A 20,737-nucleotide genomic window follows, 5' to 3' on the forward strand; every position below is an offset into this window, starting at 1 on the left:
ATATTAAATCTTTTAGAATTGATAAAAATACAGGCAAACTTACTTTTTGTTGTTTTAGTTATTTATATGTTAGGACATAAATTTATTTATTCAAGACATATACGTTTGCAACATGATATACATATATGTTTAAGAATTTCAAATTTATAAATTAATGTTTAAATATCAATCATAGGAGTCATCGCTTATCAGTCTGGTTCAAAATCTTCTAAAAAACCGTTCAAAGAAAAATATGAAGGCATTTAGCATTAACGTTTTTTTGCTCATTGTACCGTAAGTTATACATATTTATCTGTCTGTTTTTGCTTACTTTTATCGTTAGTTTTGGTCATTGGTCTTGTTTTTTGACACGATTTTGAAGCAGGTTACTTTTCATTAAAGGATTTAGTGAAAAAAAAATTATAAAATTATGAGCTTACATCATTTTTGAATCAGTCTTTAATACTAAAAATAGGAAGTTGCCACACGGAGCCTGAAGGGGTAAAGCCAAACTAGCATATTTGTTGACCCCTTAACATTTAACTATGCGAAAGAAAATTCTTTTTGTTTCTCTGTGAATTCAACTCAACACACTTTGTGTAAGCCACCCCACGCCCCTAACTACTCTTACACAGCCTTTACATGTAAGTTTAGTGGCCCCCTACAACTTTGTTACTTTCCCCCAAGAAAACTTATATTTTTGGAAACTGTTGAAATATTCCTGTTTTAACGGCAATATGTTAAAGATTGGTGCATATTCAATAATTGTCTAACCCTACAAAAATTTTAAATGTATTGTAAAGATACTTTATCGTAGGGTAAATATGAAATATTGACCCCCACCACAATCCCTCCACAGTCCCTGAATGAACTTATAATTTTTTGTGAGATAACTTTATGATCGAAGGGAAAGAGGCTAGCTCACCACCTACCTTGATAAAACAATTAGAATTTCATTTAGGTATCTGTTATTTTTATGATTGTGTGGTTCTCACCTTCACTGTACAATGACTTTGAGTTGTGTCTCTTATAATTTATCAGTTTTTGTCTAAATAAAAATAAATTTTATCATAAATAAGATTTTTCAAAACAAAGGTTGTGAACCAAGTGAAAAGTCTCAATGGTATATCAAACTACATGACGTTTGAATCTCTTCATGCAGAATTTTTAATTTACTTTAAACAACTGTTTATAGATGGTGATGGTTTGCAGAGTGCACGAAGATCAGCTAGTAACAGATCGTTTATTTGTCAAAAGTATGGCTAAAATTAGAAAAATTAATATGTTTTAATATAACATCATAAAATTCAATGCGTTAATGTATTTGATTCAATTCTTTATTACTTTTTGATAAAAGATGGTTCAGGTAAAAAAAAATACTTTTGTTTTATCTTACTAATGTAATTAAAACTGAAAACGTGGGGTCAGCGTGCGAAGCAAATTAATTGTAATTACTCACTAATCTTTCGTAGAATTATGGATTCTTATAGCATCCAAGCAACAGTATAATTATTAGGACAATACTTAAACTAAACGTCATTATTGTAAGAATTTTAATAATTTACTTGAAGAAAGTATTTTGTGATTAGTTACCAAGGCATTTTTTTAAGACTTTTAACCTGACAGCTATATTCAGTACAAATGTATTTAAAAGAAAAGAAGATAAAATTTTTTTAATATTGCTTTTACTTGTCATTTTTTTATAACTAACATATTTCTAACATTGAGTCTACGTTGCTTAAAATATTAGATATGGGGTCTGTCTGATGTACTTTAGTTCAAGAAACATAAAACGTAACATGTAAGCATATTACGACATGTATATATACAACTTTTTTTAAATCTCATTTTCTAAAATATTCTATGTATACTTTCATACGTTATGTCTAATGTCAGCTTATCACGTACTGGTGATTCGTCCTTTGTGTAACAATGTTATTAAGAACTCCTAATAAATGCCTTTCATGCAAGCGTCTACGTAATAAAAATTTTTCACCGTTCCTTCAAGAAGACTTTAAATTTACATCAATATGTGGTCTATTATTTATTAAATGGCTGTTTTCAACTTAAAAGAAATGGTATGGTTTGTACAGTACCAATCATTTTTATTTCGTATTTAAATATATATGACAAAAGAAATATAAAATTTCTATTTTATCAACACTGATAGCAGCTTATCAATATATAAAGATTTTTCTTGATAAAAAGAGAGATCAAAAGTAATTTTTAAAAGCGTTATGCATCATAGTGTTTAAAATAGTGGTTATACTACCTGACCAGTTTTTCTTGCTGTAAACGACAAATCTGTGTAGTCAGACCATACTGAGAATGCGTTTGCTATTTCTTTATCAACTAATGTTTTTTCTAGTAATCGTGGATACTGACTTATTTTGTAGGTCAGATTTTTTACACGCCATCTAGATCCTTAAAATAAATTTTGTATTTAAATATACATTCTTGTAGTTGATTAAAAAATATGTCATGTCTTAGTGCTGAACACAAATTAGTGTTTTAAAACTAATTATGCAGTAAAAAAAGTTATTTTCTAAGGATCAAGCTACTTTGATATTTTTAACATCTTTATCATTCTCATTTGATAGTCTTCTGTATTCAACAATCTTATTTTTAAATCCAGAACTAATTTTGGTCATTATCGCTCATTTTTATTAAATTTACTTTTCAATATCTCATTAAAAAAAAGTGACTTTTAAGAATACAGTAAGTCAATAGTATTTTTGCTTTTAGAGAGCAGCTTTTAGTGGTTAAACAAGATACTTGTTCTATATTAAATAAGAAAAAGTTGAGCTCATAATAGAGGAAACGTGCATACTACTAAAGCATCGTTGTAATTCAAAAGTGAAAATACATCATAAATCATTACATTTGACTTAGGAAATTATTATATTAGCACTTCATACTACACCTTTTTTTTGGTTCTAGATTTGTTGGGGACATTTAAGGCTGCAATAAAAAAATATTTTAAAGTAAAAATTTGTAAAAAGCATTTGATTTGTAAGATAAATACTCACCTTTCTTGCAAACAAATGGTTTGAAGCAAAAGCTTACGTAGAATTACGTTATAAAATAAAAATTAAGAGTCACACAAAAAAAAAACTATTGGTACAATGAGCCAATAAACATCTTTTTTCGCAAGTCAGTTTTTCATCAATATATAGAAACAGTAAATAAAAAATGATAAGTGAAGTCGTAAAATGCTTAGGTGAGCATCACGGCTTACGCAATTATTGACACTATCCATAAAATGCTTCAAAAATTTTTTTTTTATAAGTAAGAATTCACTAACTCTACTAAGTATTTACTGATCTTGTATACCATAAGGATATTTTAATAAAAAACGCAATATAAACTTGTAATATAAGTGTGCATTATCCCCTTTCTCAAATTATGGCATAAGGCAGATTCCTACGTTATGCTAGTATCTAAGAGACTGATTTGCAGACATAATATAAACATATTACGTTATTAATTATTTATAACAATGAAATGATTTCAATGAGCTGCATAACTTCCAATCTATTTTATAGTTTTGTGCACACCCTCTGTTAGGGTCGAATGAGTTTTTGTTACTTAAGTTTGAATCCTAGTACTATTGAATTATACCGCACGAAATTGTTTTTGGCTGGACATATGTAATCTAAGATGAAATAACTTGTCTGACGTAGAAAAATTCAACTTAAGGCCAAGTTTAAGCCAAATACTTTAAGAAAAACAATATACACTTATAAAAATATAACTAATTATAATAATGACTACGAGAACAATAACCATAATAATAATAACATTACAGCTCACAGTAATAATCACCATAGAAAACAGGTGTGGGTCTTGGAACCCCTGGCAGAAGGGAAACTTCCAATTAAAATGGTAATAAACTCAGTATAACAGAAGCTGTGACAATTAGATTACATTTAAGTTCAATTAGTCTTCAAAAATCTGGTATTAAGTTAGGAAAGTTTTATTATTTTTACGTATTAAAGAATGTGCGTGCATGCAATACATACACTTATACATACTACTTATGTTACACGTGATTTGTGCATTTTAAGTACTTGTATCTTTGCTATAATATATGTATTAATACATGTACGAATTGATGGTCATGTAATACAGAACGAAAAAAAGGATTCTCACTATACTGCAGGTACTTTTGTCCAGTTACACGGGAAAAAATTCATTTCATTTAAAAATACTATTTGTGCATTTGATATGACTTCATATATACATGTACAATGTATTATTCTTGGAATTATTGTATCCGACAAATAAAATTTTTTTTTAGTTTTAACTACCATAAATGCAAAATAATCTACTCCATCTGACAGAGATCAAGGAAAACAGTTGACATACAGATATTTTTCATTGTGAAATTGCAATTTGGTCGTTTAATTCGTTTTCTATAACGATTTATAAATTAATGTTAAAATTTATTCGGGCTTATAACTAATTTCAACTGATTTCAAAACTAATAATAAGAATATAGGTTTTGGTCACGTAACAATTTCTTTTATCATACACAATAGAGAGTAGGAAATAAAATAATTTATAGCTAGAATCTGTAGGACAGCGTTTTGCTTTTAAGATATTGCTTCTAACTTTAAAAATTATTATGATTGTTTGTGTGAATCCGTGTAACCTACATTTTTGCGCCTAAGTAATTATTTTCTATCGGTGAAATTATTTATGGCCTTTTAGGTTTACCTTTTAAAATATACATGTCTTTTTTATTTTTTATTTTGAAAAATTCTTCGAAGATTTTGTCAACATCCGTATTAATGTTTCAAACATGCTCTACTTGATAAAAAACTTTTTTTACTAATTCGTTTTAAGATATTTAAAAAAAAATTATTCAGGTTATGTTTGTGCATGGTTCAACCCCTTTATATTTGTGCACCTTGATCATGTAGTTTCACTTAAGGAAGCCCGTAAGAATTCAGCCAACTTCGCTTTCCTTTCCAGATATACTGTTTTTTCTTGTTTTAAAAAGTTAGGTTGTTGTTCTATGTATCTTTAATACTTTATACAAGTATTATTAAATATATGTATGTATATCAACATATATGTAATGACCAAGGCATGCAATTTGTTAAGGTGGCTCCAGTGGCCTCAATGTTAAAATTATAAATCACCCAACCGAGGTTAATAAAATTGAATTATATTCTTTGAATTCCCATCTTTCTATTCGTATAAAAAAAAATTAAGGTTGACGATGAAAATTGTAAGAAATCATGCTTACAAAATCGTAGTTTTAAGACGGGTTGGATAGGAAATGCAAGCTTACGCGATATACAACCTACTGCTGCACTTATATAAATAACCCGTAAGGTGTAAGAAATATACTATCTTGTACATATTATTACGCAGTTTTCGATGACATGAGAAAAGTGTCTTGTTATCGAACAAAATCTTTAAATAATCGGAGACAAAGTATACAGTTGCGAGTGCAAGTCAGCTCTCAGCTGTCTGCATTCTGCAGAGTACATATATATAGGTATAACTACTCTTGAACTTAGGAGCGTACCGTAACAGTTCATCAATTAGGGCACCATAAAACTTTTTTGTTTTTTTATATTAACTCACTAAAGTAACAGAAAATGTAGAATATGGCTAACAACAGTTTCTACGATAATTTTATACCATATTTTAAAGAAAATAATGATTAATTCTTAGTCTCCCCATTTTGATACGGCACTAGGCGCTGGAGCCACCTTAAGTAGCAGCGTGAGAGAAAGAAAGTGCACAGCGTGCATGTGAGAGATAGAGAGATAGAGCGGGGGGGGGAGAGAGACGATTGAAAAGAGGGCTTGGGCCACAGGATGGATGGCAACGTTTTTTTGGTAACGCATTTTTTCTCATGCGGCTGTTTACGGCCCAGCATAAAAAAATTAGGTTAAAAAAAAAATTAGAAAGAAGTTGATTATAATTGTAGTAGAGACCATAAAAATAATGATCACATAATTCTGATAGAGGAGAAAAAAGTTATAGTTATAACAATGACAAAGATAGTGGCATAATGTGTTTCCAGATGGTCTCTAAATAAGAAGGGTAGAGATAACTGCGTTGTCAGAAACTAAAGTGCTGGCAGAAACAAAGCAGAAACAACAATGACTTTAATGTTTTACAAAAACTAATTGTAAAAGAAGAAAAAAGAAAACACACAGCAGGTGCTTCTAAGCCAGAATTTAATTAGTACAATGAAGAATTTTGCCAGTGGCACTCTGCATTCAAAAAAGAAGAAAAAGAAGTTAGCAAATGACGTAAACAAGTAGTGAAAGATAAAGAAAATAATCAAAGTCATTCTTATAATTCTAATAAAATGAAAAACCTATGTAGAAGTATTAAAAGAACTCCACAACTAATCAGTGTATGGGAGTATGACGTTATGCCTGCTTTCATACGCAGTATAAAGACTACTAGAAGCTTAGTAAAAACTCCTTATAAAAGGACAAGCTATCAACGGCCATCTCAACGGCTGCCTAAAGGCTGGAAGGGTATAACAAAGGAATTCTAGAGTGATCTCCTTAGATATGTTGAATCTTAAATCAGTTGCAAATAGAATTAAATTCATCGCAGCTATTGAAGAAGTTCTTAAAAGCGTAGAAAAACTGAGTGTTCTCAGCATAACAATATTAACGCAAAACCAATGACAGGAGCAGTTAGCATAGTATAGTTTTTTAAATTTATCTTTAATATAACTTCTTACGCATATTAAGAAAAAAATTTTTCTTACCGAGGGCGCAAAGTGCAATCTTGCGCCCGTGGGAACACTTTGCGCCCGGTAAATCACTTTGGGCCCTAGGGCAGAAAAGTACTTTATGCCCGGAGGGCATGAAAAAACTTTTCTGCTCGTGGGCCCAAAGTAATTGCAAGGGCACAAAGTGTGACCCAAGGGCGCAAAGCGGCAGTTGCACTTCGGGCCCATGGTAAGAAAAATAAATGTTTTAGGGTAAATGTCAAATTCTTAATAGTAGTTTTCCTACGAGTTTGAAAAGTCTTAGTTTGCGAACCGATAGGTTTGCGGCCCGAGCCAAAGGCGAGGTCCGTAACGAAGTTCGTAAAGGAGACTTTTCGAACGAGTATCGGAAAACTGCTTTTTTGCCCGAGGAAGTACCAGCCTCCCAAAACCACCCGAGGGCGGAAATAGTGGTTTTCCTACGAGTTTGAAAAGTCTCCTTTACGACCCGCGTTACAGACCTCGCCTTCGGCTCGGGCCGCAAACCTCTCGGTTCGCAAACAAAGACTTTTCAAACTCGTAGGAAAACTACCATTCTTCATTTTTTTAGTATATATAGGTAAATGTTCAAATGTATGCAAATGTCAAACTGCCCTCATGAATTCTAAATTAGTCTCAGTTACTTATGTTGCAGTGGTAAACTATCATCCATTTTTGGATTCTTGAAGTTATGTTTCATGGCTGTTGATGAAATAAATACATAAGTGAATAATTATTCCAAGTATTGTTGACTGCTACTCCTTTTTACTTTTGTATGTTTTCACTTATATTTGTGAATATTTTCTTACAGGAAATTTCTAATGTAGATCTTATTATGTAGAAACATCAAGATCTTGTTTGTAAATTAAAATGCCTTTTTTATTGACTCCGCTGCCAATACATCTGTGGTCAATATGCCAATTGGATATTTTAAGTAGGCTACCTAGGTAAACAGGCGGGGCCAATGTAGGTTGCCAAGCTTGTGCTTACCTAGAAATGAACTGGGGCTAAGCATTAGTGCCAGCTAGTGCCTAGCTATGCATTTTATTGTAAAGAGAACTGCTGTTAATGGAAACGAGTTTAGGCCTATTGTGGGCTCTTTTTATTTAGGATAAATGAGTTTTAGTAGTCATTGAGTCCCTGATATACACTAATAAATAATCATTTTAATACCAATGGTACTCATCAGAGACTAGTTGTTGCCATTTAGTGAGCAGAAGGTGGTATCAGGCGCAAAGCTCAAAATTTAAATGGTGCGCGTTGTTTAAGAACTATATCGATGTGAATTAGTCAGAATTCATAGGTAGTTCTCATGTATATAATTAATAAATAATAAAATAATACTCTAGATAATAACGAAGTCTTCGTTAAAGGTATGACTGTTTACAAGCCATCGTTTGAACAATACCAACAAAAAAATTGGCCTTTGAATAGATGGTCTAAATAAATTGTCAAATATGTCATTGTTAAAACTGTCTCAATGCCTGATTAATCTCTCAGAATGGGTAAGAAGTAGTTTTTAACGATCAACAATGTCTTAGGGTGACATTATTTAGTGCAATGCTACTACGTACAGATTATTATTTCTGTCCAGTGGGCCACTGCAGTTGTATACAAAAAAATTTGTGAAAACTTTAAAAATTCTCTATGGTAAGAAAATCTTGCTCACAATGTACACGTATTTATACATTTTGTTGAAAACCTTGAAGCCATTAAGCAGTATTTAAGCCAAATTACAGCCTTTGGTTTTAAAGCTGCCTTAGAATGCACAAAAAGTAATATTCACAGTGATTACAAACCACTCCTTCAGGCCAGCATGCACTTTTTTTAAGTTAAAAAATGTCAACGAAAATTATACTTAAAGAAATTAATGTACAGAGAATATGAACTTTAAGAAAATTAATTAAGTCAGTATGTTGTCTAAAGATGCTGACATTAATGAGATTTAAGCCGTAGAAAAGCAGTTAACTTATATTGGACTAGCATATACGTATCCTAGTATCTCAAGATTTTTAAATACGTATAAAGTGAAACAAAGTATTTTAACAAACGTAGAAAATTCAAAACTAAAAAACGTCTTGTTAAAGTTAGTTTTATCCAAAAATCTTGAACTGTTCAATAATACGACGGGCTATATGCCGTACCTTTATTGTATTAAGTTTTGTTTAATTTTTGTTAAAGCTAACACATCCTCATTAGAAGTATAGTGTTTAACAACTGATTTTTTAATCTAGTTATGTACAACAGAGCATATTAGACAAAATAATTTATTCTTGCATTCAAAAGATAACATTATATTTTTCTTTAATAACCACATTGTTCTCCATAAAAATCAACTGTGATTGTTGCAGATGACCACATCTTCCATTTTCAAAGTTTTAGAATGGAAAAATGAGTTTTTTAAATCTCTAGTATCATATTTTGTAAACGACAGTTTAACAGGACAAGCTTACTTATACAATACGTCTCCTTCTTTCACTGCTTATGATGTTGCGAGCATGAAAAGTTTTGTACGCACTAGTGCCACTTACTGCTTAAACACTGTATCAGTGTCTTATTTTGGCAACAAGAGGTGACACATGATACTTTGAGTGTTATACGGCATTTAATAAGATATAATTAATGCTTTCATTTCAGATGACTATGAAGCAGCCCAGAAATGCACTGGCTTATCATCTTACTGATATAAAAGGTAAAGTCGGTGAAACTGTTGTAATAGGTTACCGCACAAAATGCTTGACCAATCTGGCTTAAATTTTGCATACCAATTCTTGACACTTCCTAGATGGTTTTAGTGTAGCTTTCATCTTAAAAATATTAATAACAAAAGCAATAAACAATCCCAAAGTCTTCTAAATACACGCTAGATTTTCACTTTAGTTTGGTAGCAGCCGCTAGTTAACGTTGAAGTAGAATCAAAGCTAACTGCAGTAAAAGTAAGTAAATCTGGTATCTAAAAATTATATGTATTCCTTAAAAACTTTTAATGTGATGCTAAAATCCGATGTGTAGTGTTATTTGCACCAAACAAATCAGAAACATGTAAGTTAATTCTTGTAACCACATACTTATGATACTTGGTAAAAACGACAAAAATGAGTAGGAGAGAAATCCTAAACCCTGTCTGATTTATTCTGTCTCGTTTCTCATTAATAATATTAAATTAGTCAGACAAGAGTGCTAGGTAAGTAAAGCACTACTGTCCAGTAAAAGGCTAACCATTAATTAATATTTTGCTATTTTACGAATGCCTTCTTCAAGATATACAAATCTAGACATAGTTGTTAATAATTAAAATACGGGTTACGGATTATTCAAGAAAATAAATTATACAAGAATATATAGAAAAAAATAAAATAACTATACAGGTGCTACGACAGCACTTTCACTTGACAAGCTCAGCACTTTTATAAACTGCACATGGCTGCAAAGAAAACATGTGTAATTACAGTGGTATACGTTAATATGCATAAAAAACAACAAAAAAAGTCTTTTAACAGCAAACAACTTATGTATGCCGAACAATAGAAAGAAAATGTGCAATGGTCTGGCGCTAATCATAGTAGAAAAGCACAAGGCATTCTATATTAATAAATATTAATAAACAAGCCAATACTGCTTATGCTTTTACTTCTGCCTTATGCTTTTCAAAGCCAATAGCTCCTTGCGGTCCTAAACTAATAATGGTCAATTTAGTAAAGGTAAGCTCTTTTGTGTTTTCAAAGAACTATCGATGTTCTTAATCTCAGACTCTTACATATTTTCAATAAGTTTATGCGTTCTTGATTTTGTATTGAATAAATATCGATAAGTGTTCTCAAGATAAAGAGTAACGTCATTCTTCCTGGAAAGCGCCACCCTAGTCATATCTATTCTTGCAATTCCGACAGGTTTTGGGCAACTGACACTTTGACTTTTGGGGCTTTTGCAAGTATTGCTGGAAGAGGCTTTAAACGAGGACACGTGTAAGTAATTAATATTTATTTAGAGTCAATTGCGTGAAAAATCGTTTTTTATATTTGTGTGTTACAATTGGAGTTACATATATGTGACCAGCTTTTAAGTATTTCGTTGTTACTTATATACGTATGATTATCCACCTTTAGTATATCTTTTGGTTTACTAAGAGAAGTTCACTTGAGGCCATGTACGAGGTGTGATCAAAGAGTAAGGTGACTATTCATTTTTATAAAAAAATATTCATTTATTTATCTAAAACTATGTTATCCCTTTCAAAATAATCCCCCTCAGATACAATGCACTTGCGCCAACGCTTTTTCCAGTCGTCAAAACACTTCTGAAATGATATTTTGGGTATTGCTTTGAGCTCCTCCAGCGATGTACCCTTAATCTTCTCAATCGTGGCAAATCTTTGTCCTTTCATGGGCTTTTTCAATTTTGGGAAGAGGAAAAAGTCGCTGGGGGCCAAGTCTGGTGAATATGGTGGCTGGGGCAAATTGGAAGTACTGTTTTTGGCCAAAAAACTACTAACTAATAACGACTTGTGCGCAGGTGCATTATCATGGTGTTTGCAAATACACGTCTCATACCAAAAACATCCGTTAAAATTAATAGGCATAAGCCAAACGATATGTCAAGATCATCAGCTATTTCTCTAATCGTGATTCGACGATCTTTCAGCACCATTTTTTTAACTTTCTGAACATTTTCGTCGGTGTTTGACGTGCTGGGTCGTCCAAAACGAGGTTCATCATTAACATTCTCTCAGCCCTCTTGGAATAACTTATACCACTTATGAACATCTTTTTTGCTCATAGTTGACTCACCATAGGCCACTGTCAACTTTTCAAGAGTTTTGAGCACTTAATACCATTTTTTACACAAAATTTTATACAAACTCTTTGCTCCATTATTTTCAACAAAAAAAAATCGCCGAGTACACAAATACGAGTCTAACCTTTATGTCTCTCACATAAGAACAACACATGCTATATAGTCAAACCTATGAACATATGATCGTGACTAGTGTACCAACATAATAAAAAAAATTTTTCAACTTAGAGTCTAAAGAGCGCGCGCAATTCAAAAAGTCACCTTACTTTTTAAACGCAACTTGTACAGGCTGGTTAAAAATATCATTAGCCTACCACATAAGTAAAAACAGACACATGGACACACAATTTTATCCATTCGCATAAATGTATGTGAATGTATACAATTTTTTTTGTATGATTATAACGTTAAAATAGTTTTCACTCTTTCAATAAGGTTTATACACGTAAGTGTGTGAATGACTTAGTATAGGAGCAGTAAATCATTAATCTCTCACGAGTGCATTCGTCAAGGGAGATTGCTAGATCACTATGAAGCCCTGCATTCGCATTTGTGGGTTCACTTTACTCACATACTACTGGGTAAAACGCAGTGTGGCAACACAATTTAAAAAGATGCAAGTGTATGAATCTTATGTTAGCAGATACAGTATGCCAAGGGCTGACCCTAGCCAGACAATAACAGACATTTTGCTTTAAAATAAGTCCTTCCTATTTTTTGGTGCACGCATATAATATTGTTTATTTGTAAAGTAACTGCAGACTTTTTGTGGCAAGGAACAACAACACAAGCTTTAAACTAGAGGGTTAATACACTTCAGAGCTTTGAATCAAAAACTTTGTTTTTTTTTTCATTTTATTTTATAATTTAGAGTTATAAAATCTGATAATAAGTCAAGAGATGCTTATTAAGTAGACAAGCAATGTTTCTGGTTTGATCAAATCAATTTCAAATTGTCTGATGACAAAAGTTACACACTTATTTAAAAAGGGTCTCTTTATGTTTGGCTTGGCTAGTTAACTTCAAAATTTAGAACAAATAATTTTCTAGACATGATTTAGAACTGCAGCATAGAAGGAAACTACACCTCAAAAGAATTGTAACAATCCATCTTTGCAACAGATTTCAACACATATTTAGTCATTGTTTTTTTACCTGAGTATAGACATTGGTTTAATTATTTCTGCCAAGATCATGAATTTTGAAAGTAGGATAAGTATTTAAATAAGGAAAACCAAAATATGGAGTGTGTCAGAGTTAGCTCTGTTCAAGCTCCGAGTAATTTGATATATTGGTTAATAAACTAATGTAATGAAAAGATCGACATAACGAAGGGCGTAGGCCATAGAACTTACTGAATACGGTCGATAAGATCACGCTCGAACCACAGTCGATTGAGTTGTCCATAATGGATACGAGCTCATAGGGCGCTTCTAAGACAGATACAAGAAAAGCAGGGGGTGAGTCTTTATAGATCTATGAGCAAGAACACTCGGTGGGCTCAAGACTATATGGTAAGAATCTCTTGGAACTTCAGTACGTCAGTTTGCGTATGGGTCCCACCAAATTGTCAAGTCCATATGCTCGCGTTCTTGATTATAATATGCCACGATGGCTTGCAAATCCTAGCTAGATACAAAAGCAGGTAAAGGTAAGGTTATTGAGTGTTTCGTTAGCGATCACCACCTTGTTGTATACCGTGGGGCCCTGAACCATATACGTGTTTTCAATCAAGTCGTGATCTATTCGTATCGCGTAAGATAGCGTTGATCGTCGTACATAAGTTTGCGCACTGTGCAGCTGCGCTGTATATAAGCGATTTGTATATAAAAAACAAGTTTTTTTTTTTTTTTTGATAACGAACACATTTTAATTACTAAAGTAGACAATGGTAACGTAACTGTTGTCATTGACAAAGAAACTTACATTTATAAAGTAAGGAAATTATAAAGTGATGATAAATACTATTTACAACTAGAAAATAATAATTTAAAGCAACTAGTTAAAGATACTACGAATAAGTTTGATAAAGATATTCATAAAAAAAAACTTATCTAAATGCTACAGACTGATAAGAATACACAAGAAATACTTTTCTATCCGTACTACTGTCTCGATACTAAATTCACCTACCTATAGTTTTTCTAAATTTCTTTCTGATTTTTTGATTAAGAATACTCCGCTGGCGAAATCACACATAAAAAATAGTTATAAATTAAAAAATATATCAAAAAACATTATTATGTCACCTGATTACACTCTTATAAGTTTCTATGTAGTGAGTTTATTTACTAGTACTAGTAAAGCCTCGATCATAAATGCAATAAAACATTTTGAGAAATTCTTGAACGGTAAAATAAATGTTTCTCTCGATGAATTTTGCACAGGTGTATCTTAAATTTTGAATTCAACTTTTTGTTTATTTCAACGGCAAATTTTATGAACAAGTTTTTAACTCTCCAATGGACAGTCCCTGTAGTCTGGTGCTGTGTGATACTGTAATGCGTTTGCTTGAAATTTTGTGCTTAGAGAAGTTATGTTTTGATGTTTTACCATACGTACCGTATGTGGATAATATCCTCATATGTATACCTACTAATAATGTATACCTGTATAATACTCATAATAAATATATCAACTATACTAAAAATATTTTTAATAGCTATTCTCCAGAATTACAATTCACTGTAGAGACATGTAATAACAAGAGCATCATTTTCTTAGATTTGGAAATTATCATCCAACAAAATACACAGTACTTACTAATTAGTACCAAAAACTCACACATTCAGGCCGATACTTAAAGTTTCTCTTCCACCATCCAATACAACATAAAATGGGTATTATTTACACATTAGTAGACTTGTCCATTAAATGAGCAGACACTCAATTCCATGACGATATTTTAAAATTAATCAATAAATTTTAACAAGCTTACAACTATGCTCAAAAATTTGTTGATAAATTTTCAAACAAAAAAATAAGTACCTTCAAAAATATGAGTATAATTGGAAATCGCAGTAGGAATGATAACGATTATAAACTAATCTTATCATTACGGTATACTCCCCACTTGCACGGTCGTATTAAATATTATTGTAAAAAGCTTCACACTAGTCTTGTATACAGTTTAAACAATAAATTGAATTTAATTTCTCGAGTTGGAAAAGGAGTAACCGAGCGACTCGATAAAAATAATGTCATTTACCACATACCATGTGCAAATTGCAACTGCTGTTATGTCGGTCAAATATCCAGAGCTGTAAAATTAAAAATGGCAGAACGAAAAAAGACATAGAGAAAAAGAAAATATATCCGTACTATAATAACATAGCATTAAATTTACGCATAACATCAATTTTGATAAAATAAAAATTTTAAACACAAAACAAAACTACAAAAAGCGCAGCAGGGACAAGACGCGTAGGGCCCCGACCGGGGACAAGGAAACGCGAAAATGCCCAAGTACAGACATTAGTTTCGGTGGCTTGCCACAGGGAAAGGAAAAAGCAGAGAGAAGCTAGGAAGAAATGACGTGAGTGTCATTCAGAGGAAGAGTTCCTCATGAACCAGACCTAATTAACTTGAATAGTTGAGGGGTGCTCAGCTACCGCTGGATCTCTTCTCTGGGTCCTCTCCAGGAACAAGGTCTTCTTCATCCTAAGCCTCTCACCTCTGCCTGTTTTCTCTTCCCGGTCTGCGTGAGTAAAAGGGGACTATTTAACAGGCAATTGAAAGAAGTCCGTGAATTATCATTACAATAATTCCTCGTCGCAGAAGCAATAAATTTCTTGCGGTGGCTTTGTAGGCGTACTCATATTCCTTTTCTGACTGACTAGCCTATCTCTTTGTTTTGAGATTTATTTCTTATGTTGTTTTTATACTACCGATACTGTTGTCTAGCCGATATATCCCGTTTATTCCGTGATGAAACTACGATTGTTCTCTTTATGTTTTTTTTTTAATATTACATCCAAGAGATTATTGAGTCCCATAGAGAATAGAGTGTAAGGAATTTCAGTTCAATATTTAATTATTGTCTATCAGAACATAAAACTCTTTCATGAAAAAGATAGTATAGGCGAATCCAAATTTTGTTATTTACAATTATTATTTTGCGTTCAATGGTTATTAAATCGAAGTAAAAACGAAGGTCTGAAGTAGGTTGTTGAACTAATTAAAATCATAATTTATTGATATACTAGGCCACGTCAATCGTAAATATCGTGTAAGACTCGTATAAAAAAAAGGCGTCTTCGTAAATCAAATATTATATCATTGTTACAGGAGAAGTAGCGTTACTGCTCTATGCAGCAAGTCTATCCAAAAAGTTGTATAGTTTTTAGATACAAAAGAGTGAGTCATGCGAACGGAAAAGACATATTATTTTGTTGATTTTGAATCCATGATTAATTGGAGTTAAATAGTGCCTAACAACTACGTTATGTTTTCTTATTTTCTTTTTTCATTATATCGATAAATTAGTCATTGCATTGAAACCAAATCTTGTAACTATTTCATAAGACAAGAAATTTAAATATACTTAAAAATCGAATGATAATCATTTTGTATTTCTTTCTTCATACACATTGTGCTCCTGGTTTTACTGCATACCTTATCGCACATAAGGAAAAACCCCCGCAGCGCCTTTTCTCAAAATGTTAAGAATACAATACTTAAATGATTATATTAATAGACAACAAGATACCCGAACAAAAAACCTCGTAAGGCTGATGCACAAAAACATTCGGCCCGATGCGCGACAGCTGCATGTACTGATGGCCTAACTTAGGCTTGGCACTACAGTGCGCTTTTGGACCGAAGTCGGCATCTTACACCAGTTTGCTATAAATTAATACGTGGATTAATTGCTATATATACATATATATATCTACATATCTTCCTATATTATGTAGTCATAAGAGTTAGAGCAAAGTTTTTCTCCTCCCCGCTCCCCCCTACTCACCCAAGCTTTCCCATATATAATGTAAATATATTCGTAAAGCCTTATGTATTAACTGTTACAAGTGGTCTAATTTTCACATATAATTTTATTAGACCATAACAAAAAATTTTATTACAATTATCTTACTTACGATATTTATTTTGATTACATACTGTAAAATATCTTTTTAGGTGCTCTGCTCTTACATTGACAAATACTTTTTTTAACGTTTTTTTCATAACTTTTCAAATGTCGCTGTAAGTGATAATTTCTTTTGAAACTTTTTTCGCATTTAATACACTTAAAATTTTTTTCAATGTTTTGGCATTCCTTTGTGGGACGCAAATAGTTTTTCTTTACTAATATTAAAATGTTACGCAGATCACATACAAAAAATTTTTTTTCGTGAATTATTTCGTGTGATAAAAGACACCCTTGATTTGAAAATTTTGAGTTACATTTGTCACACTGATAAAATTTTGCATCCATAATGGTGTATCTAAAAACAAATTACAAAAAACGGATTGCTCATGATTACATAAATTTAGGTACTAGCCAGTACTGAAATTTGCTTTTTTGATGAAAGATAAAATTTGCAAGAAAGTATAAAAATAGTAATGAACCATAGAATAGTTTTTTTGTCACTCTAAAGTTTCATTCCAAACAATATTTTTAATTTCAAATTTGTTTTCTAATTTAATTTGGATTAAAAATTTTTGGGTTATTTCATCTAGACAACGCAACATATAATTGCCCATGAGAAAATAGTGGTTTTCTAAGGTACACTCCTAAGGCATCAAAACTTTGACCTTGAGATTTATTGATAGTCATAGAAAAAGCTAAGGTAAATGGAAATTTTTTTCTGTACAAAATAAATGGTAGTGAAGAAGAATTGTTTGTTTAAAGCGTTATTCTTGGAATAAAGACTTTATTTCCTTTTTTTCACCTGTGATTACTTCAGCTTTGATGTTGTATTTAAGTAATTTTTATTATCGTCTGATTTATCTTCTTCTTTGTGAGTTGCTTCATCAATACTATAGTACGTTACTAATGTTCCTACCATATTATTTAAAATTTTTTTGTTCAAAAAATTAGTGTATTCATTGTAAGATGTTAATGTAGCTTTCCTTATAAAAGAATCATCATTATTATTAAAAATTTTAGAACATACATCATTTGTTTTTCATGTCTGAGGAATTATAAAAGTTTTAATTTTGCCTTCTCCTGTATCCAGTAGCAATGAAGAAAATTTTTTGACAATTAAACGTATATTATTTTTAAATAAAAAATAAAAAATAAAGGCCAAAAATTCGAAAATTTTATGGTTTCTTGAACAATAGTAATTTTGCTTCCGTTTTTGACTACTGAGAGAATTTGACGAAAGTCTCCACCTAAAATTATTATTTTATTTACAAAAGGTTTATTACTACTAGATAAATCTTTGAAAGTCCTATCAACGATTTCTAACGCTTTTTTCAGTAGTGTTGAAGCTTTATCCTAAATAATGACTTCTACATTACGTTATTTTTGTTTATCTGGCTTAAACTGAAAAAATGCACTTTTTATAGTGCTTAAGTCTAAAGGAAGTCTGAAAGTTCTGTAAGTCGTCATTCCCTTTGGGAGCAGAATAGAAGCAATACCAGATTAAGCCGTTGCAAGAATTTTTTTTTCTATTGATATGAAATGATAAATTAATGTTTTGTAAAGAAAAGTTTTTTTACCAGGACCATCGATGAAAAAATTTTTTTTTTTTAGTTTCATTATTTCTTGAAAAATTTGACGTTAATCATGACTGAGTTGTGAAAACATTTAATGGAATTTATGTTTACAAAATATTCTTTTATCATTGTCAGTATCAATATTTTTTTTTATCGTTTCTGTTGGTTCTGGTAAACTGGAATCTTTACAAGACATTTTTAAAGAATTAAAAATTTTGTTTGATCGTAAAAGAGTTTTATTTCGATCATCTTTACAATCTCCAATGAAAAATTTTTTGTATTTGTTCCAAATAATATTACCAAAAAAATTTTCAGACATAATAAAACATGCGAAAAATTTTCGTAGTTGATGAGGCAGCAGAACGTGACATGCTTCTTTAAAAATTATATCGTTTTAAAAATCGTGTTCTACTAATCCCATAGATATAGCTGTTATTAGTCAGGAAAAATAAAAAGTGATTGTTAAAAATTCATGTAATTAATTATGATCAATATACATTTTCTACATATATAAATTTTAAGTAATAATTAATAGAATTCGGGTTTTTTTTCATACTTCGTACATCTTATTTGCAATTACGGGGGTTGGTGCGCAGAGCGCGCAGGGGGCATATATAGATAGAAGAGCTTAGAAATATCTATTAACACATACAGGATAGAAAGCTCATTCAAAAAAGAGAGTCACTAGAAGAAATAATAAAGCTCACCAACAAAAAGTTAGGTGCCCATCTGTCTGTCTATATAAACTTAACCAATTTTATTTAAAATTAGCAGCTTGTTCCTTATATTTTCTTAAAAGCAAACCAGTAATCATTCCTCAGCGCAAAAAATTTATTCCCGAGTATTTTTAAAAAATGCCATAGTCTTCTGAATTCTGTAAAATATACTTTAACATGTTATTTTCATACTAACAATTAATTTTATTATTTTTTAAGGCTTTAAAAAATAGTTATACAAACCTTATGAAAAAAATTACAGTTATAACTCAATAAAAGGGGGGGTTGGCATGTGGAGTGCGCATGGGGGCGGAGCTTCACTAGTATATATATATATATATATATATATATATATATATATATGTAAAATGTCATAAAAAAACTAATGACTACCATTAAATAACAATTCATGCAATAGTTTAAATAGTTTATTTTACCACTAACTAAGTATTCATTTACAAAATGTAAATCCAAAACACTGTATTAGAGTATTTTCTATAGTTTTAGGTTGTCTTGCTCCGGAATTTTGATAAGCCAATCAATTATAAAAAAAAAAAATTTAAACGTTCTGTGAATTCCAAATTATATATGCGATCTCATTGATAAGCACTATGAATGAGACAGACAGCTCTTGTACTTTTGGTCTTTGCTTTTGTTGTATTTTTTTATTCTTATTAAAAAAAATAAATTCTTATTTTATTATGTAATCTTAGAACTTGCTTCTTTTATAATTAGTTTATATAATTGATCCGTTTTTTATTTACTTATAAGAATAAAATATATATTTTCAAGTAAATGTGTACATTTTTTACAAAATAATTAATCTGCTTTTTGGTTACCGATAACGGCCCGGATTAAGTCAATTAGGAAAGGAGACTAACTTGATGTAGATGATTTAAGGGCTTTTTTTATTAATTAATTTAAAAAAACATAAACTGTTTATGTGCGTCTTACAAGGAACTGCTTGCGATTTTTATATGATCGTATTATGTGCGTATACTATGTCATTCATGTATGTACAAGGTATAAAAACAACTAAACATAAATCTCTGACTCCATTACGATCTCACATCCCTTTCGTAATAGGCAGAGGTTTGTTACAAGCTTTACTTAGAGAACGTTTATTGTATATTTAATAAAATTTTTATTGTAAAGGATTTTTTATTACTCATAGATTTTTGTACCTGATTAGGGCCAGGACATTGCCCAAACAGCTGAAACTTCGTTTTGTTTTTTAATTAATACAAAATTTGACAGTACCACCATTAGACGTTGTTTTAAATTACTTACCAACTGTCATTAGACTTCTTATTTAATAGAAAACAAATGTCAATTCCTTGCATCTGTTTTGCGCCTAATTACTAATAAAAAAAATCAAACATCAACCACAAGAAAACCTCGTATTGAGGAATTCTCGATGAAACAAGTTCTAATAAAAATAACTACAGAGATAGTATGCGTAAGAACATCAGAGATAATAGTAAAGACAGAAATATTAGTAGTGATAAGTTTAGACATAGCAGTTGAATTAACAAAAAAAAGATATGCTTTGATTTTTTAAGCAAAATAACTACAGAAAAACTTCTTTAAAGCGATGCTAAAAGATAACAAAAATATGAAGACACGAACCAAAACGAAAATTTATTCGATTACTGTCTCCAGAGCAACTCATTACACTCTAAACGAAAAGACTAAATTTGGGTGGTAGAAAGACGAAATTAATCGATTTCAGCTTATAAAAGGCTAAATCGTAACATTTCTACTTAATGAAGACGAAACAGTAGAATCAGGTCTTTTTAAAAGACAAAATTTTATAGTTTATAGTTTACAAAAGAACAAATATTAGTTTAGCCTT

The 20,737-nt window shown here is 31.0% G+C and overlaps 1 protein-coding gene across 1 annotated transcript in view; it reads right to left on the minus strand.

Annotated features, from left to right (window-relative positions):
* The window catches only part of LOC106639005 (matrix metalloproteinase-14-like), a 797,797-nt gene that overhangs the window by 477,060 nt on the left and 300,000 nt on the right, over nucleotides 1-20,737 (minus strand). The window contains exon 4 of the mRNA XM_089589223.1: nucleotides 2,252-2,403. Coding sequence (XP_089445349.1) covers nucleotides 2,252-2,403 — 152 coding nt within the window. The remainder of the gene's footprint in view (nucleotides 1-2,251; nucleotides 2,404-20,737) is intronic.

The sequence above is a fragment of the Copidosoma floridanum genome, unplaced genomic scaffold (assembly GCF_036245765.1).
Source record: "Copidosoma floridanum isolate Cflo_tuat_1 unplaced genomic scaffold, Cflo_Japanese_pri ptg000008l, whole genome shotgun sequence".
Lineage (NCBI taxonomy): Eukaryota > Metazoa > Arthropoda > Insecta > Hymenoptera > Encyrtidae > Copidosoma > Copidosoma floridanum.